The sequence below is a fragment of the Eleutherodactylus coqui genome, chromosome 7, assembly GCF_035609145.1.
Source record: "Eleutherodactylus coqui strain aEleCoq1 chromosome 7, aEleCoq1.hap1, whole genome shotgun sequence".
NCBI lineage: Eukaryota > Metazoa > Chordata > Amphibia > Anura > Eleutherodactylidae > Eleutherodactylus > Eleutherodactylus coqui.
In genome coordinates this window covers 85,900,217-85,920,658 of record NC_089843.1, presented here as the reverse complement: position 1 = coordinate 85,920,658, position 20,442 = coordinate 85,900,217, and the positions used below count along the sequence as shown (strand labels likewise).

Below are 20,442 nucleotides of genomic sequence, written 5' to 3'. Positions count from 1 at the left end.
AGTAGTTCACTGTCCTGTACTTACTTCCCATGCTGCAATGCATGGTCTCTGGTCCAATTAGCAGGAAGGCAGTATCTGAATGCCCACACCTCTGCTGCTCCCGGACGATAGTAGGAGTTGTGCATTCTTGCCAAATGGTTAGTAAAACCAAAAGTAATGTGCACAGAACTTCACTAACAGGAGAGGCAGAGAACGTGGAGATCTGCATGCAGATCTGTGAGGGAGCAGTCTGTGAAGATGGCTGTGGGCTAAAAAAACATCCCATCATCCCTGTTACTACAGGCGCTCAATACCTAGCAGGCAGAGGATTGCAGAGGAGCTGGAAGGGAGACCCCTAGTGGCAGCCACTTCAGCTTTAGTTACAGTGTTAAAACAAAAAAATAAATTAAAATAAATGAAAAGTATATATTACAAGATTGATGAGACACAGGCAGGCTAGGCTATTAGACTAGCATTAAAGTTAATGCCCTTTTACCATGTAGTCCATATCCAGTTAGAGCCCACAAACATCAGGGATATAGTGTTACCCTGCTGCACGCCATGAATAACTTATTGTCATCAATAACCCCCTAGACATTGGATCTACTTTTGATTTACCACAAGACATCAGTAGTTGCCGGTACATGATAGAGTGCATAGGGAAATCACAAATTGGCATTAGTGGGAGAAAGCAAAAAATTAATTCTGTATCACTCTTTTCACTGAACTGTTACATTACAAGTCTCAAATGTATCCCAGCACCACACAGGTTGGACAGCACAGGGAGGAACAAAACACCGTCAACCTCTATCCACTTTCATGGCTGCATTAATTATACAAGAGGTACACCATATGTAATGCATGTTACAGGAGGAAACAACTGAACCCTGTAATAGATCCTAAAGAAAGTAAAAAAAACAACAAACCACCTTAGCAGAATGGCAGTTAATGCATTAAATATAATCCAATAAAGGCCAAAATATTTCAAGATCGTACTAAATATATTGCAGTAGAAGTATATATAATATGTAGATTATAGAACAGATTTAAACATCCTTCCACTAGAAGCAGGAAGGTAACAAAGACCCTGCAGGATATGGTGCATGGCTACCCTACAAGGTCACCTGGCAGCAGCTGGTGCTCCGCTGACAGGGCAGTATCCATAGTGTCCCACTGGAAACGCTGCACCTCGGAAGACATAGTGATGCTGCACACTGACTCACCATGAAAGCTGCAGTCCCTCAGAGACCCAGAACCTGCTGCCCCATCCCGACTGGCATCACAATAAGCCCCCAGCATGTAAGAGAGCGGCTGCAGCTGAACCATCCCAGTAGCCCCATAACAGCGAGCACAGCATGCCAGACTGCCCTCAGAGGCCCATCACGTGCATCCCTGCTGTCAGCTGCTTTCTTCAAAGGAGATGGGCGAGCAGCCTGCAAAAGCCATTTTAATCAACTGCAGATGCAATACATCCAATCAACTCGCTCCAGCCTCTCCTCATATGCCTGGCTACAGAATACCGTACACAAGAATGGCTCACGTCTCTAGAGACCTCCTGTTACTTGACGGGTGGGAATCTCCTCCCCAGCTGTGAATATGAAGAAGCGCAAGGCAAAGCCTGATTGTGCGCTTTACAAAACACTTATTTTACATTCAGCTACAGCTTTTTCTCTAATGGAACTGCAAGTAGCAGCATGCCCAATTCTGCTACAAAAAAAAAAAAAAGCGCTTATCTGGACTGTGAAATGTAGCTGTAAAAGTCAATAGAAACATTAGACTGGATGGAATGAATGAAGAAAATGTACATATATACACTAGAAGTGTTCCAATTACAAACTTGGGAAAACAGATGTGTGTATGCAAAATCAATGTATCAGGGGTGAGAGCCGAAAGATGTGATAAAATAGATTTACAAGCAAGGCTGGGGAAAAAAAATAATCGAACAAAAATAATCAGGAGGCGAGACTGTTCATCTAAATCACCCCACAACTCACATCTGAGGCGGATATGGAAGGATCCAACTGCATGCAAAGTTTTGCAGCAAAGCGACAACTCCTAGGGAATTCCTTTTTATTTCTTGACAAAGTGTGTTTTTCTATCTTTCCTCTAAGACTCCTTCAGTCCTTTTCTGTTGATGCTTTTGCTGACTCAAATGCTGCCTGTGCATTAAATTATTAAACACCCCAGAGGTAATGTCATACAACGGACTTGCAACATTGTAGCAATGATAAAAAGGCCAAACAAAAGATTTAAAAAGGGGTAAAGGATTAGAAAAATAGCTGCTTTCTTCCAAAAACAGCATTACACCCGTCTGCAGGTTGTGTGTGGTAATGCAGCTCAGTCTCATTCCAAGGGAGCTGTGGGCAGTTCGTTGATCATTCACTTAAGGGCCTCCTGCACACTGGCGAGGGCGATACCATGCCGCGATTCACGGCGCAATATCGCCCTCGCAATTCTTCTGAAAACCCCTGGATGCGAGGCGTTTATCTGAAATCAGCCCCGCATCCCTGCAGGGGTTCCCTTTATCCCCCCTGTGGTTGTGACAGCTGCAGCAGGGGATCGTGAGGTTCTCCCAACGTTTTTCAATAGGGCCAGCGTTGCTGCCGCCGGCCCCATTGAAATTGATGGGCGATAACGGCAAAAAAAGAACATGCTATTTTTTTTTTTTTTGTTAAACGCAGCATCGCAGGAGTGAAAACATCGCAAATGAGAATAAAAAAACCCATTAAAAATCATTGGTTTCATAATAATGCGTTTCCACTCACTCTTGCATCGCGAGAAAAAAAAAAAAACCTGCACAATTTTCTCGCCAGTGTTATGAGCCCTAAGAAAGTCTAATAGTACATATATTCAACATTAACGTATATACATTAGGGGGGGGGGGGGGGGTGTATGGTACAACGACTGTATACAAGGTTACAGAAGACCCTCAGGTTATAATGTATGTAAATGCTGTAAAGAATGTGAGAACCTGGAATACCTTCACACAGACAAGTAGTGGGCTCTATGTATACACTGCAAGGCACTGACCGCATCAGTATAATGGCTGGTGCGGTAGAGGGCGTCTCAAGAGTGTGGGAACACCCATATAGAAAGAAAGCTTTTTCCTAGCAGCTAGTATGCAAAATTGTATTACCATTTGTCAAAGGGGTAAACCGGTTAGACCATGTGACCAATATGACAGCCATTTTGAATGCCATTATTTTGGATTCAACTAATTTTTCCATTGGGAAGGTAGATGTGCGATATAGCAAACTATCAGCGATTTTCACTACAAAAAAAAAAAAAAAAATGATGTGCTTCATTCTAAACATATGAGAACAAATCAAGTTAAAGGGGTTGTCCCGCGCCGAAACGGGTTTTTTTTTTTTTTCAATAGGCCCCCCGTTCGGAACAAACACAAGGGATGGGTTAAAAAAAAACCAAAAAAAAACCACCTGTTTAGTACTTACCCGAATCCCCGCTCTGCGGCGACTTCTTTCTTACCTTAGCAAGATGGCCGCCAGGATCTTCACCCACGATGCACCGCGGGTCTTCTCCCATGGTGCACCGTGGGCTCTGTGCGGTCCATTGCCGATTCCAGCCTCCTGATTGGCTGGAATCGGTACACGTGACGGGGCGGAGCTACGAAGACCAGCTCTCCGGCACGAGCGGCCCCATTCAGAAGGGAGAAGACCGGACTGCGCAAGCACGTCTAATCGGGAGATTAGACGCTGAAATTAGACGGCACCATGGAGACGAGGACGCCAGCAACGGAGCAGGTAAGTGAATAACTTCTGTATGGCTCATAATTAATGCACGATGTACATTACAAAGTGCATTAATATGGCCATACAGAAGTGCTGAACCCCACTTGCTTTCGCAGGACAACCCCTTTAACACACTCTTTCATTACAGGCAATATGAATGATGGTGTTCTCTCAAGCCAAACATGTTGAGATCGTCCTTCTGTCAGGTGAACGAAGCCCATGTGTCATCACAGATTTTAAACATCCCCCATCCAGACCTCCCATTACCCGCAGTGCGGTTGCCAAACTTATTTTCAAATTCCAAGAAACAGATTCTGTCGCTGAGAAGCCAAAATCTGCTGAATGAGGCCAGAACAGCAGTCTGATGCTTCATCACTATTTTTTGTTGACCATATTGATCGTTCCTGCAGTATGATGTAATACTAGAATATTACATTATACTGCGATCTGACAGCAGTCTATCAAGCCACAGGCATGGCTGGATAGGCAGTGTGCAGCAGCATTGAGGGGCTTTCAGAAGGCCCCCGGGTGCCATGGCCACCAAATGGAACAATCTAATTGTGGAGACAGTTGAGGACCCCTGAACTCTGATCAGCGCATTTAAAGGCTTAAAGGCTTAAGGCTTAATTCCACGCCGCATGTCAGTTTCAGCATGGCTTGGCCACAGCGTGTGGACGAGGTTTTTGCAAATCTCATTCACTTTGCTGCTTAAGGCCTCATGTCCACGGGCAAAATTGAATTGTGGAATCCGCACGGGTCACCTGCAGTTCAATGTGCCCATAGACATGCATTGGGCATCCACATGTAATTAAATACCTTCAGATGTCATTTCATCCGGGCATACGTACTGCGCGCGCGGGATAAAAAAAAACAAAAAAAAACGCAGCATGCTCTATTTTCTGCGGTTTTCCTGCGGCGGACGAGTAGGACATTTAGAATATATTTTAAAAAAATTTTAAAAAAGTGTATACGCATGACACGTCGCCAGTGTCCCGACTGCATCCGCCCTGCAGAAGAAAGAAGATCCGGCCGCAATGGAGGAGACTGGTGCCACGTCCAGACAGGTGAGGAAGCCAAAAAAAAACATTTGTCTGTGGGCACGGCTGGAATCCACTACGGGATTCTGCACTGGGAAACCGTGCGTGCTCGTGGACATGAGGCGTAATCCTGGGATTAAGATTGCAGGCGGAACTTCCGTGCAGAAAGTCTGCACGGAAATTCTGTGACAATTCCGCCCCACGTGAACCGAGCCTAACAGCTGCGATCAGAAGGAATGCAAATTGTAGCTGTGGCAGACGGGTGTCAGCTGTAAGAAACAGCCAGCATCCACATTGTATGAAGCAGGCTCGGCTCCTGGATCGTTAAGTTGTTATGCCTTATGCACACGGGCAGATTGCATGGCGGAATCTGGAGCGGGTGTGTCTGCCTCCATATTCCGCAGCAAATATCAGCCATAGCAGGTTATGGAGAAGTGATTCTTCATGCACACGAGCGGAAACCAATTGCGGTTCCAGCTCGCGGATGGAATTAAAAAAATAAATAAATAAAAATTTGCAACATGCTTCATTTTTGCGCTGACGGCTTCCATTGAAGTCAATGGAAGCAATCTGATCTGCGGCACCTGCACAATTGACATTGCAGAAAGGTTGCAGATTCCGCATGATCACTAGGTGATGATGCGGAAAAAGCATGAGCTTTATAAAAATAAATAAATAAATAAAAAATCTCTCTAATGTACGTGTCCAATGGCGATTACATGTCTGCAGTACAGATTGAAGAAAAGAAAAAGCAGGTACGCATGGAATCAGACCTAAAATCATCCCAGACAGATATTTGTCCAGCCTTTCTTTGAACATTTCCATGGAGGGAAAACTAACCCTCTCCCGTGGTAACCTGCACCACTCGTTCATCACCCTCACACTGTGAGAAAGTGTTTTTCTAATATCTAATTTGTGTCTCCTCCCTTTTAGTTTCATCCCATTGTTTCTAGTCTTTCCTTGTACAGATGAGAATAGGGCTGATCCCTCTGCACTGTGACAGCCCTTCAGATATTTGTAGACAGCTATTAGGTCTCCTCTCAGCCTTCTTTGCAAGCTAAACATTCCCAGATTCTTTAATAGTTCCTCATAGGACGCAATTTGCAGACCGCTCACCATCTTGGTAACTTCTCTGAACTTGCTCCTGTTTGTCTTTGTCTTTTTTTAAAGTGGGGTGCCCAGAACTGGACACAGTATTCCAGATGAGGTCTGTCTAAGGGAGAGTAGAGGGAGATAATTACCTCACGTGATCTAGACGCTATGCTTCTCTTAATACATCCCAGAATTGTGTTTGCCTTCTTGGCTGCTGCATCACACTATGGACTCATGTTCAGTCTGTGATCTATTAGTATGCCCAAGTCTTTTTCACATGTGCCGCTGCTTAGCCCAATTCCTCCCATTCTGTACGTGCTTTTTGTTTTTATTTTTCTTGCCCAGATGTAGGACTTTGCATTTCTCCTTGTAAAATACCATTCTGTTAGTTGCCGCACACTGTTCAAGCTTGTCCAAATCTTTTTGAATACTCTCTTCCCTAGTGTTAGCTATCCCTCCTAGCTTTGTGTCATTTGGCAAATTTGATCAGTACATTAAGTAAGGTGAAATGAAAAGAAAAACAAAATGTTGTCATTTTTTGGGGTTGAAGCCGTTTTTATGGTGTTTAGGGTGTGCTAAAAATGACATGTTCTCTATATTTTGCCATATCTCCAAGAAAAAAAAAAACAGAAGTACAGTTAAGGCATTGCATATTTTCTGACAGCACTTACCATGTAGTCTAAACATGGTATTTTAATGAACTGGACTTTTATTAGGAACATCACAATACCAAGTCTTCTTTAAAACAATCTTATTTTTACTTTCCTCGTCCTCCCCCTCCTGAAGTTTTACAGTATATTGTACCTTAAAGGTTTCCAGACTGTCTTGTGTACTGACAGTGCATCTAAAAAAAAAAAAGGGCAAAACAGCCAGAGTCCTTTCCAATTCCGGACAGATGCCAAATACAGCCGACACCCGGTGTACCCAACACAGCTGATATTTGGAAGGAAATAATGCTACTTTATTACTAGTAATCACCATAAAAGGGCTTACAATATCTTAAAAGGGGTTATAGATTAGGTCTGGTTTTTCTCCCCAAAACAGCACACCTGTCCATTGATTGTGTCCTGTTTTGCAGCTCCGTCCAATCCACTTCAATGGGCCTAAACTGTAACCCCAGACAACATGATCGTGTTGCAGGCGTCTTGCCATTTCTGGAAGAAAGCAGCCATGTTTTACTAATCCTGTACAACCCCTGCAATAGTCTGGAGTATTTTCTTATTTACACAGGATAGTTATTAGGAATCCTCATCTTCATTGAGATCTCCATAAGTATGGGTGTAAGGGCCATTTACATGAAGAGATTATCTCCGAGATCATCAGACACAAATACATGAAGCGATTATCATTCCAAACCTTGTATGTAGACCGATGTCATGATATAGTTACCAGAGTAGCACAAAAGAGGTCAACCATGAGTTCCACAGCACAAGGAAGGAGAGGTGATTGCTGCCTGAGAAATGCGTAATCTTCTTACTAAGACATTTTACTTTCACAGGAAGATTCATTACATTCCTAATTAGTTTAATCATCCCAGCTGTTCCAATAAGGACAAGCATTGGGCAGTTCTCATCTGTATCTGTTTAGTATAGGCCAATTGTAACAGCACTGCTAACTAAGACGGCAATGTGTTGTATGAGAGTTCTTCCTCAGATAGAGGTTTTTGTTAAAAAGACCCAGCATTAAAGTGCTTAAAAGGGGCCATAGCGGGATCACAAGTGATCCCCTATCCAAGGAAAATGGGGGGGGGGGGGGGGGGGCTCAGCGATTCCGAGAATAGGGGTCCAATGTCCTCCTTCGCCTATCACTGCAGGGTCATTTTACCCTTCCAGTCTAATTTTACACGGGCAAGTGAGATATCGGTCTGTGAAACTCAGCCCAATAATGCGCTCGCCAACGTGCAATTTCCCTGTGGGTGCGAGGCGTTGTCGTGTTAAAAATTTCAGGGAAGTAGTGATCAGCCGTGCCAGAGGATCAGCAAGTATTTCCTATTGTTTTCAATGAAAAACCTTGCATTGCACGCCATGCGATGTTTTAGCCGGCCCCATTGAAAACAATGGATGAGGTGTTCTGAGGGAACGCCCAAAAGATAGAACATGCTGCGATTATTTTCCTCGCATTGCATCGCCATGTGGGAAGAAAAAAAAAAAAAAAATGTTCAACAAGTATTGCGCAGTCTAAACAGGCTGCCCGAGTGGGTGCAAGCTGGTACGGATGTCACCAGCTCGCTTCTTCGGGTTAAATGAGAATCGCTAGATTCGTGTCCCATGTAAAAAGGGGCATTAGACCCCACCTATACCCTTATATCCTTGTGCAGCCAATCACTTGCCTCAGCATTCTATGGCACGAGACCTCTGAGACCAGCTGTTCATAAATGTCATTGCAGCCATATAAACAAAGACCAGAGGAATGTATCACAACGGTGAGGGCGTAAAGTGACAAGTATTGTTTATCATTTCATCACAGTCTCCACCTGACAGCTTTTGTTTTACATATCTGGGAAGGTAGGGATTGCACATCTCGGAGGGCAGCATACACATGGAGGTTGCCCCCTTGATCTCTGCAGGGACAAGGAGGAAAGTATAAAGGCACCTCCCCTCCGCCGGATCACCAGTGTGTACCAAATGACTACAGTGACTCAGCTTTTTTTCAACTAACCTAGTTTTATTATGAATCATCGTCAGATAACACCAAATTAAAGGATCTTACAACACATTTCCTTCACGTGTCAGTACTTTAGAACAACATAAATATGGAGGGTAAGCCCGTATGCTGTCAGGATGACTCTAGAATGGGTATTATTGGCAAGAATAATCCCTGCCTTCCCCTTCATCGTCATCACAGCTTACACATGGAGAAGTACCATATTAAATTGGCTTAGGGTGGGACTACGGCTTGTAGAACCTTTCTACCGAAGACCAAGTCACCACTTGGCCTCTAAATCTAAGCGATAATGCTTAACAAATGTACGTACGTTGGACCATGTAGCGGCCCTACAGATTTGGTCTGAGGAGGCCTGCGCCCTTTCAGCCCAAGAACAAGATTTGGCTCTTGCAGAATGGGCTTTGAGTCCTTCAGGGGGAGGAAGGTCTTGGGCTTTGTAGGCCTCTATCGCCCCTTTGACCCACCAGGTGATCGAATCCTTAGACACGACCTTTCCCTTGGCCGGTGCCTGGAATTGAACAGACTATCAGTCTTTCTGAATTTTTTAGTTGCTTCTAAGTACATTAGAACAGCTCTTCTAACATCTAAGTGATGAAACTTTTGCACTTTGTTTCAAGGTCTCTGACAAAAAGGAGGGGAGGGTTATCACCTGTTCCCTATGAAAACTAGTTAATACTTTGGGTTGAAAGAATGAGTCAAGTTTAAAGACTATTTTATCATTGTGTATCATGTAGGGCGCTTTGCAGGAAAAGGGCCTGAAATTTCACCTATTCTTCTGGCTGACGTCACTGCTACCAGAAATGCTACCTTGAAGGTCTGCATATTTAGTGGCAGACCGAGTAGGGTTTCAAATAGAAGTTCACAAAGACTGTAGAACCAGATTTTGATCCCATGGGGGAACTGTTTTGTAAATGAATGGAAGGAGCCTAACTGTGCCCTTTAGAAATCTCCTAACCCATCTATGTTCAGCTAGTGGGTAGTCGTAGAAGGTCCTCAGACCTGCCACCTGAACTAGTCCCGCTTGTAAGAAGTCCAGAATTTCAGGAATTTTTGGTTGGAGAGAATCCGGGATGTCACAACTTTTCCATTCTGAAAACTTTTCCCAGACTTTCGAATAAACCGCTTTGAGGGTTTATGGGTCTTACATAAGGTAGATATCACTCTGTTGGGTAGGCCCTGCCTCTGGAGCTTCGCCCACTAAATATCCAGGCTGTCAGCTTTAGCTCGTGAACCTCGGGGTATTGTAATGGTACCTGGAGCAGAAGGTCCGACCTAGTCAGCAGGTGGAAAGGCTACTTAATAGACAGGGACTTGAGTAAGGGGAACCAGAGTCTTTAGGCTCAATAAGGGGCAATCAGTATCACTGCCGCCTTTGATCTCTGAACTATGACGACGTGAGGCATCAATGGGAAGGTAGGAAAGGCAAAAACGAGATCCCAGTCCCATTTGTGGGAAAGTTTGTCTATGCCCAGCGCCCCGTTTGTGTTTCGGGGGGAAAAAAAAACAAACAAAAAACTGTTGGCATAGGGTATTTTTCTTTGTGGTGAAGAGGTCCACTTGGGTAAGAACCCACTGTTCCGTGAAAAGTTGGCAAAACCTGAGGGTGAAGGGACCATTCTCCTGGGTCTATCCTCTTCCTGCTCAGGTAATCTGCCACGGGGTTCCTTGCTCCTTTTATGTGGAAGACATGTTTGAGACAGGGTGAGACATTCTGCCCAGAACAGGATTTTGGCTAGCAGACGTTTTAGTCATGGATTCCTGGTGCCCGCCCCCCCCTGATGACGAGTAAGGGATACAGTAGTTATCTTGTCAGAAAAGACCTTAACATGTTTCCCTTTAACGTGTGACTCCATACTACGCAGGGCCTCCCACACTGCTCATAGTTCTCTAAAGTTGGAAGACTGGGCTCTCGCGTGGAAGTCCCATGACCCCTGGGTATTTTTTCCCTGTATACGGGCTCCCCAACTGGTTTTACTTGCGCCAGTTGTAAGTAGCAAGTGTTGGTCTTGTACCCATGTGGTTCAAGCGAGGTTATTAGGGGACATCCACCATTTTGGCGATTTCTTAACCTGGGGTGGTATCACAATTTTCTCGTCTAAAGAGGGCTGGTGTTTATCCCACTTTTTCGAAATAAGGCACTGTAAGCATCAGCTACGCAGTTGAGCCCAGGGTATAATAATTTATATATTACGTCACTAACCCCAAAATTTTCATGGCCTCTCTAATCAAGACCTGAGTATTTTTATAAAAGGAATTCACAGATTTCAAAATTTGTTGTTTTCTGTCTGATGGGAGAGATGAGCACTGGGAGTGAGAGTCAAGGATCACTCCCAAGAATGCCAGCCATTTCAGCCTGGGGAGAGCCATCAGCCTTGAGTCATGGTAAACCATGATGCTCTGATATCCCTTAGGTTCAGTGCTATTCAGTCAGTCAAATCTGCCAACAGGGAACCTGAACGGAGGCTCAGATGGCAGCTTTCAGCACGAGCTTCGCGATGCGCCAGGACGGAAATTTGGAATTGGTGGGGATGCTAGCAGTCAGATCCCCATCAATCATTAAGTTATCAACTTGCTGTGATTCAAATATCCCTTTAGATAGGTTTAAAAATCCATTCTGAGAAGTTTCTAAATATTTCTTTCTAGGAGTCTGAGCTTTATTTTTCTGATCCTGAGTAAGAAAAGCCCACCATATACTAATCTGCCATAAATGGCCCATATGGAGTAGTTTTGTCCAGAGCAACTCAGCCACAGAAAGCTGCTGCCATAGTGAAGAGAACGCTTCTAACTGTGCAAATCGCTTACAATATGTTACATTTTAGTTAAAGATAAAAAAAATATAACATTACTTATGGCAAGTGGGACATCTGAAGGGTGCAAATACTAGCATAGCACTGTGACCATTGGCTACTCCTACTGGATTTTGCACTTTTATCATCTGCAAAGTTTAAATGGGCCAGCTAGACTTTAAAAATTAATGGCCTACCCTCTGGATAGGCCATCAATATCCAATTGGTGGGTTTCCATCACCTGGGACCCCACGATTAGCAGATAAAGGGGGCCGTAGTGCAAGAGCTGAAGTTTAACCAAAGTTATCAGTACAATCCTGTGGGTACTCCGAAAGCCGTAGTTTTTCTTTACAGCGCCCATTCTGTGTCCTCACTTGATCATACTCTGATGTAAACATTGAAGAGGCTACAGCACTAGTATAAGAGCTGCGGCCCCTTCATTCAGCCAAATTGTGGGGTACAGGGCAGCGGATCCCACCAATTAAGAATAGATGGCCTATCCTGAAAATAAGCCATTACTGAACACTGGATAAGCCCCTTTACATGATACCGGGGTGGTAGTCAACAAATTTTAGAGTGCATTTATACAGATAGACAGATGATACAATGGTACAATGCTTTAGATGCATGTGGAGCATAAGCTACAGCTCCTGTCCCCACGTCTTTAGCACAGGCATGTAGAAACAGATCTCAGCGCTGCAGCGTACGAGAGGCTGGGTATACTGGGAATAGGGGCATTAATAATTGAGACCGTACAGGCGACGTACAGTTTGTTATGGTTTATTCATGAACCATCATTAGGTGTTATTTACATTTTATCCCAGGTTGCAGGAAGAATCCCAAGAAAATCATAAAATACAGTGTTTTCTAACAGTCATACAGAATTCAAGATCACTGTCTGCTTAAAGAATTATCTGAGAATTGAGACAACTGATCAAAGCCTTAAAGGGGTTGTCTCGCGAAAGCAAGTGGGGTTCAGCACTTCTGTATGGCCATATTAATGCACTTTGTAATATACATCGTGCACACGTGACGGGGCGGAGCTACGTGATGACGCGTAGAAGGGGGCGGAGCCAGAACGCCGCTGCTGCCGAACCGAGCCGAAGGCAGAAGACCCTTTTGCGCAAGCGCGTCTAAATCGGGCGATTAGACACTGAAGTTAGACGGAGCCATGAAGACGGGGACGCCAGCGCAGGGAAGGTAAGTGAATAACTTCTGTATGGCTCATATTTAATGCACGATGTATATTACAAAGTGCATTAATATGGCCATACAGAAGTGTATAACCCCACTTGCTGCCGCGAGACAACCCCTTTAAGATGCCTCCTATACCACCAAGGCTATTAGGGTTAGGGAACTCCGTTCTGAGGTTCCCTTGCAGATCCGGCACAAAATGCAGGAAGAAAGTCCTACATGTAGGACTTTTTCGTCCAGTAAAATGCTAGGCAGCCGAATGGAGACCAAATGGACACTATTAGAGTCAACTGGGTCCGTCTAATGCTGGACCGCTGTGTTCTTCATACCCCGCCTGTCTTCAGGGAGCGAGATACAGCAGAAACAATAGTATCAGCTATATCCTGCTGTCAATTCCTGAGACAGCATGCTGAAAGATCAGCGACGGCTTAACGAAAACTGCACAATGTCAGTGCAGTTAGACAAAACGATCATCGCTGTGTCTAAATCAGCCTTAAACGTCTGATACACTTCAGCTGTTTTTTTTCCTCCATCCATCCTGAGAATGTCTGGCGATTTCTCTGAAGAAAGATGCATCGGCTTATCTGCAACGGACAGTTGGGCAGTGGAAGAATGTTCTATGGAGTGACAAATCACGCTACTCCATCTTCAAACCAGATGGACTACTGCTCCTTCCACATGAGCAGATTAGGGTTTGATTGAGTGCATTAGAGTCCCCGCTCATGTGTTTGCAGTTGCTCGTGCAGAATGTTTAGACAAGCAGATAGTCGCTAAGAATTGTTCACTGCTCGTTCAGCAGGTCACATAATATATGAAACACTAAACATAACGAGAAGCGAGCGAGCCGCCAATGATTCTTATGCTGGCTGATCGTGAGCAAGAAACAAAGCAAATAAAAAATTTAATTAGTTTGAGCGACAATCGTTACTTGTAAGTGGGCCCTTACCTGGGTGTGGAGGAGCCTGGGGAAACACCTTTTACCCGACTGTGTTGTGCCAACAGTTAAGAATGGCGCAGGTGGTTATGTTCTGGGGATGTTTTACGTGGCATGGTCTCTGTTTGTTGCTTGTAAAGGCAAGACCCATGAACACAGATGTACCCTGACATTCTAGACAATACTCTGGGAGCGGTCAGCAACACTTCCAACAAGACAACGCTCTTTGTCACAAATCACGTTGTGACATGTAATATATGTAAATACCACTTTTCACTTTTGCTCAGTTGTCCAGTTACTTTTGGTAGGATAGTGTCCTTACTCCTCTTTAGGGTCTTCTTAAATTTAGCTTCCGATGCTATGAATGTGTCAAGTGGGTGATCTCCACCACTCACTCTGAAGAGAGGACATCAAACTTGATTGATGGAGAGGTGGGAACTGTCCACTTGACACACGGGACCAAATCTAGGAAGAATTTATAAGAAAGACACTATTGGGAGTCATTTGTGCGACTACTACTGTGTTTCCCCGATAATAGGACCTACCTTGATTTTTGGGGTGAGGGAGCTTGAAATAAGCCCACACCCCAAAATCAGCCCTAGCTATTCTTCATGTAAATAAAATAAATAAATAAATAATTAAATTTAAAAAAACGACAACAATACTCCCCTTGCAGCGGTCATTCGGGTCCCTTTCACTGGGCTGCAGCGCTGCTGCGTCCCCCTGCACACCGACAGAGCAGTTCTTCCTGGTAGCGGGGCTTGAATACCCCACCTCTGGCAAGCTAATACTCCGATTGGTTAATCGAGCGCCGGCTTTCATTGGCTGACACGGCACTCAATTAACCAATCACAGCCATTCATTGGTTAATCGAGCGCCAGCTTTCATTGGCTGACACGGCACTCAATTAACCAGAGTATTAGCTTACCGGAGGCAGGGTATTCAAGCCCCACTACCAGGAAGAACTGCTCTGTCGATGTGCTGGAGGACATGGAAGCCTGAAGCGATGGAGACTAGCGCGAGGGACCCTAGTGCTGGCTGCAAGGGGAGTATTCTAAAACCACCTGAAAATAAGTCACTGTGCCTCTTTTGGGGCAAAAATTAATATAAGACAGGGTCATGCTCTTTCAACAGTCCGACTTCTTGCTAATGTAACAAATGTATGTGAGCAAGAAGGAGAAGCACAGAAGGAAGCATGGACACAATCAGATTGTATAGGGGATGTCTGCAGTCTAGCTGTACCGACACATAGATCTGCATCCACTAAATAGTAGCGAGGGGTTTAAATCAAGATTACTTGCAAAGATGCGTTATCATTTTATTTTAGATGCTCTGGATTAATATATTTACAATGGTGAACATACCCTTGAAGGACATGTGAGCTCTGATTGTAATACGCATTGGTCACAAGCGAACATGTCCTGTGCTTGAAGGCATAGCCGCCAGGTTCAGGTTTTGCTGGCTTCCTTGTATTGCACGAGACCTGAGGTCACAGGGAGCAGGAAATACGAGAACGAATCATATAGACAAATACCTTTTGTGTTTTCTGGGGATGGCTCTGCTGAGTTTCACGAGGAGGAATTTTTCCAAATAGTTTCCATCCGATCTCATTCTGTTTTTCCAGTTGTACACTCTTCTTCCGTGCAAAAATGTTCCTACAAGACAGGATAAAGTATTAGTAATGCTACGGACCAATTTCTGTTTCAAAAAGCTGAGGAAACCCCCTCCCCCGACAAATGTCATAGCATTACATATTAGAAGATGTAGGTTTTATGCAACTATAAAAAGTAGACTATACCTAAAGAGAACTGATAATGGGGTCAAATTCACCTTTAAAGCGACCTCTGGTTTTGGGACAAAATGCTGTTTTAGGACCAGAGGGGGTATATTACCTGCAGTTCTTCTCTACTGCCCCTCCTGATCCCACCAGTTCCAGTTTCAGGCAGCCAAGGGCAGGATCAGTTGGCTGATTCAATCTTCAGACTACCTAATCTCCACAGTGCATGGTTAGTGATTGGCCATTCGGAGAGCAGAGGTATAGTGCATTGGAAGCCGGAGCTGCTCATGCGAACAGCACTGGCCAATCAGAGCAGTGCAAAGCATGCATTAGGTAGTTAGAACATTGCTACAGCCATCTTGGATGGGTGAACATAAACTGGGCAATTGGTGGATTGGAGAAAAAAAAAAAATGCATATAATACACCCCCTGCCGCTCCTGTCCGGGGACAGCATTTTGTCCCAAAACCAGACATATAATCAGAAAGTGAAAAAAAAAGAAGTAGGGTGCTTTACAGGGGATGTTTAATAAGGCCGCCTGTCCACGGGCGTAGCGATATCCCACCGCGTTTCTTTACACGGCGGGAGCTGCTGCTGGGGAGCACTTTGGCACCGCGATTTTCCACAATGAACCTATCTATAATGATAGGTTAATTGCAGATAATTGCGTCAAATTGCAGCATGCCGTGATCTTTTCAACGCTTGTGGACATTTGCGCTGCACTTTCCATAGTCATCCTATGGAAAGCGTTCCCTGCGTGCAGATTATTGCCGTGGGAAACACAAACAAACAAACATTCCTTGTTTTAGGAATGCAGGTTACCGAACTCACACTTCAACCAATGTCCTTTTCTTACATCTTTACATGACCAGATACAATTTAGTTCCAGTTCCCTCTTTGAGGATTTCATTGCCATTCGCTATACACATCACGCTTTTATGTTCAAGGCCGGCTATACTGAACAAAGCCATGTGGAGATCAGTAAGCAATGCAGATCGGCACATAATAATGAACTAGTTTTACATCTATGTGGCTGGAATCTTGCTTTGTGCTTTGACAGGATCTGGCTAGTTCAAGAACTGCTGAGGGACAGAACTGCAGCAGCTACCATGTCATAGCTAGGAAACTGAAAACTACTAAAGGCCTCTGGCTCGTCGTTCATACGGTGCATACATTCTATGCTGAACGATTATCATTCAGATACTCGTTGGATCGCAGCAATCGGAATGATAATAGGTTGTGTACAAGCAGCCTAAACTTATAGGCTGATAGTAGGGGACCCATGGAATCTGGGGATGTAAGTTTTTAGACTTCCGTCGTTCCCCTGGTGTCAACGCTGGAAGTTGGCGCTCAATGCATTGAGCGGTGCTACTAAGTAGTCCACCCATTCTAAAAATAAGGTTAAAAGTAGGTAACAGACTCCCTTTAAAGGGATCCTATCACCAGGCTAATGCTGTCCGACCAGAGTCAGGTATGTACATCGCATCCATGTTTTGCTCTGAAACATTGTGGCGTTTCAGGACAGACATACTCTAAAAGCAATGACTCCGAAAGGAGCTGGAACAAAGGTTTGAGCTTACTGGCCTGATCTCCCCGCTCACATCCCTTCCCAGTAATACTTCAAAAGTAGGTTTATTCTGTGACGCTGGAGGGTTTCAAAGTATAACATGCGTGACGTGCAGACATGCCCTGGGGCTATTCTACCCATGGTTTGGGCAGCATGAACCGGGTGATAAGTTCCCATTAAAAAGAGGGATATTCCACCTTTCCAACTGCAAGTACGTTGTTAGCGAATAGCGTCCACCACTTGTATTCGCTCCCTACTATTCAGAGTGGAAAGACACAGCAGAGACAGGATCTGAACCCGGGAAGAGCGAGCCGCTTTGGAGAGGGCAGTAGTGTAATAAAGTGCTGCTTGAAGTGAAGGTCATTTAAATGCTTGCCATGTATTATCACTTGAATACATTTTCGGATGTCACCATCAGATCCACAGTGATCAGCTGTTCACCAGCAAGTTAGAAGATGGGATGACACAATGGGATGGGCCCTATTGCTAGAGGCCCCAGTGTCGGCCATAATCCCCCCCTAAAGTTATCAGCTAAATCGTCCCATTACCACCAATTACAATACCCTCCCCTAAGCACAAGTCAGGGTGTCTTCATACAACGTTTTCTTGTGAGGGAATCATCGCTCATGTATATGACACCATTCAACAGAACAGTTTTATATTTGCACGAATTTTGTGCCTCTCGTAACGCATCAAACTCATGCAAGATTCTTGTGAAGCCTGCTAAAAATGATGGAAAATAAGAGAAATCATTATCATAAAAAAAAAAAAAAAAAAAAAAAAAAACCCACCACACTTTAAAAATAAAGACAATGCAAGTTTCTACATTAAATCTAACTGGTTACCGCTTCTATACAAGACCTCGACAGACAAGTTCAGGGAGTTACAAGAGGTTTTAGGATGCTTCCCCAGCCAAGGAAAGCAGCTACAACCTAGGCTGCAGTCTACAGAATCTCGCCTAATGCTTGTTCAAGACCTGCCCATAAAAAGGGCTTCTGAAGCCCAGACTAAGTACATATCATCACTGTGCCATAGACCGCACACGGATCCAACCTATAAAATGGTGGCCTCCACAGTGGGTCATTTTATGTCACTTCAGTACACTTTTAGCTGGGATCCCATGGACTGTCTAGTATTGTATAACATCCCCTTACTGTGGTCAGAGCTCCACTCCAATACAGAGAATCCCCTGTATGGACATTAAAAAATACGAACTATCACTTTTAGCTACAATTAGAATCTCCCCTTGAGAGTGCGATGGCTTCCACAAATGGCACCGGATGGACTAATCATGGATATATAAGAATGGCAAAGTTTAAGTAACAATTTAATAAATGACTGCATTAAATCGGTAAGATAAGTGGGTCTTCCCATGACACCTGCTGCGGTGGAACCATTATGGTGGGAGCTCCGAACAGCCAATAGAATCGCAGGAGTCATTTTTAAACCTGGAAGGAACACACCAGTTAGTGCCAGTCAGCGACCGCTATTTCTAGAGTTAAAACAGACTCCCCTATTGTGCCCACAGCGATTTTAAAGCCTTCTATGGAGACACGGATCGACTTTAGCAGTAGGAGGATTAAAAGAGGCCAAAATGATGAATTTATATCTGTCATCCCAATAGGGCTGGGCAATTAAATTAATTTGATTAATTGTCATTTTGCCGAGGAACAAGACTAATTTTCATCAGAATCGTGAAATTGCGATTAGCACTGCCCCCTGTAGGAGGTGCGAGACTGCGGCGTGCAGGATGCTGGGGAGCGGAGCAGTGATGACTGGAGGAAAGGCAGTATATATAGGCTGTGATGGGGCCTGTGCATTGTACATAGCATCATGTCCTATCTCACGTCGCCCATTGTTGACATTATAAGCCCCCATGGGGGATGAATTATAAGAGTGACCTTCTGTCTTTATTCATGTAATTACTATACATAAATGTGTGGGGATTCTATAAAGGAATTGTCACTTTACATTACTGATGACCCATCCCTGAGGTCCCTGCCAATCAGCTGATCATCCAGCCCACTGTCAGTGCTGAGGGCCCAGGGAGCCACATCAATTGTTAGGTCCGGAAGTATAATAAATGACTTCACTGCAATTTAGGTCTGGGAGCGAAGCTGTCCTTTACCCTTCCAGCCCCGACCAGCAGCACCAGATGTCCAGATCAGTGGTCAGGGCTGGAGATGTAATAGACAGCTTAACTACCACTGATTTCAATGGGAGGGAAGAAACCTAACACCCGTCCCTGACCACCAACGTGGTCATCCAGCGCCAATGCACCGACAGCGGGCCAGACGATCAGCAGGGATCTCGAGCGGCATATCCCCGCTGCTGATCACCTTTCCTGGGAATAGGTTATCAATAGCATAAAGTGACAGAACGTTAAGGCTCTCTCTACTTTATGGTATTTTGTTCATCGGTTAATCTATCTAAGTTGCGCACACCTTTATATGCGATAATCTTTCTTTGATTGGTTCATGCGATTTAAAATAGTTCAGTGTGAATGATATTTTAGTGGTGGGCCCTCAGCACCCCAGTCCAACACTGTGGGAAATCCTGTTAAAAATGGAAGACCAAAACAATAACATTCTGCTTAGCCCCGATGTTCTGTAACCCCAATGCCATTTATCTGAGAAAAGCCATAAGAGTAAATGGGAAGTTCATTGTGAACAGATAGACAAAGGGAGCAGAATGTAAGCTTTTTGGTAAACCAGTCAATACGATTTCCTGACCGAGGAATTATCATCATGGTCATAAATACTAAAGTACAAATATCGTAAAAAGGTGATTGTAACCCAATTTAATTTTTCTCTCTTTTTTTTTTTTTTTTAACTCCTAACATTTTCTAACAGAAAGTTGGACAATTGTAACAAGTTGTTAGAGAGGCAAATCACAGTAAATGCTGTTAAAGTTACTTCACAAGAACGGAAAGTCCACTTAAAGCTTCAATATTGACATTTCTAAACTAAACACAAATCAATATCAGAACAGCTGGACATTTGTCAGCCCAGACCGGGAAAATGACACTGCAACTGCATCAGCGTCTCCACCAGTATTAAACATACTGGACCACCCAGAACCACAGGGGGGGGGGGCACATTTCCCAATTCCGATGAAACGCTCATCACAATCAGCTAGTGGCAGCTTGGGGGCTCCAGCAAAATGTAAGGCTACCTACACACGGCCAAATGCAATATTGGGCCAAGAAACCCAGCCCGATATCACGCTCGCCAACACGCAATTTACCCGCAGATGTGAGGCATTTTTCTTTAAAAAACAAATGCCTCTCATCACTTCAGTAGAGCTGCGATGCTCCAACACGGCAGGAACGGCAAGTGTTCCGCATTGCTTTCAATGGGAAACTTTGCATCACACTTGCGTGCACATTGTACGCCATATGCTGAGTTTTCTTGTCCCATCGAAAACAATGGGCGATGCATTCAAAAGGAAAGTGAAAATATAGGACAGGCCCCAATTTTTTACCCCGCATTGCGATGCGGGTGAAAGAGAAAAAAAACCCAAGACACACATGTATAGGACTCTATTCAAAAGAGTGCGGTTTAAATTTGCGCGACGCACAAGTCTCACAATTTTTTCGGCCATGTGAAGTTAGCCCGAGAGCGCATTTTACACATACATATTTTCCCTAACATGAGGAAAATTA

General features: G+C 44.3%; 1 protein-coding gene across 4 annotated transcripts in view; it reads right to left on the bottom strand.

The window, feature by feature from the left end:
• The window catches only part of TBC1D14 (TBC1 domain family member 14), a 93,605-nt gene that overhangs the window by 39,695 nt on the left and 33,468 nt on the right, over positions 1-20,442 (bottom strand). For 2 of the 4 annotated variants that reach the window (XM_066573317.1, XM_066573318.1), the window contains one exon: positions 14,970-15,090. In XM_066573317.1, the coding sequence (XP_066429414.1) occupies positions 14,970-15,090 (121 nt within the window). Of the gene's footprint in view, positions 1-89; positions 114-1,202; positions 1,353-14,969; positions 15,091-20,442 lie in introns of those variants that run through there. The other 2 variants (XM_066573319.1, XM_066573320.1) reach the window with 2 other exon arrangements.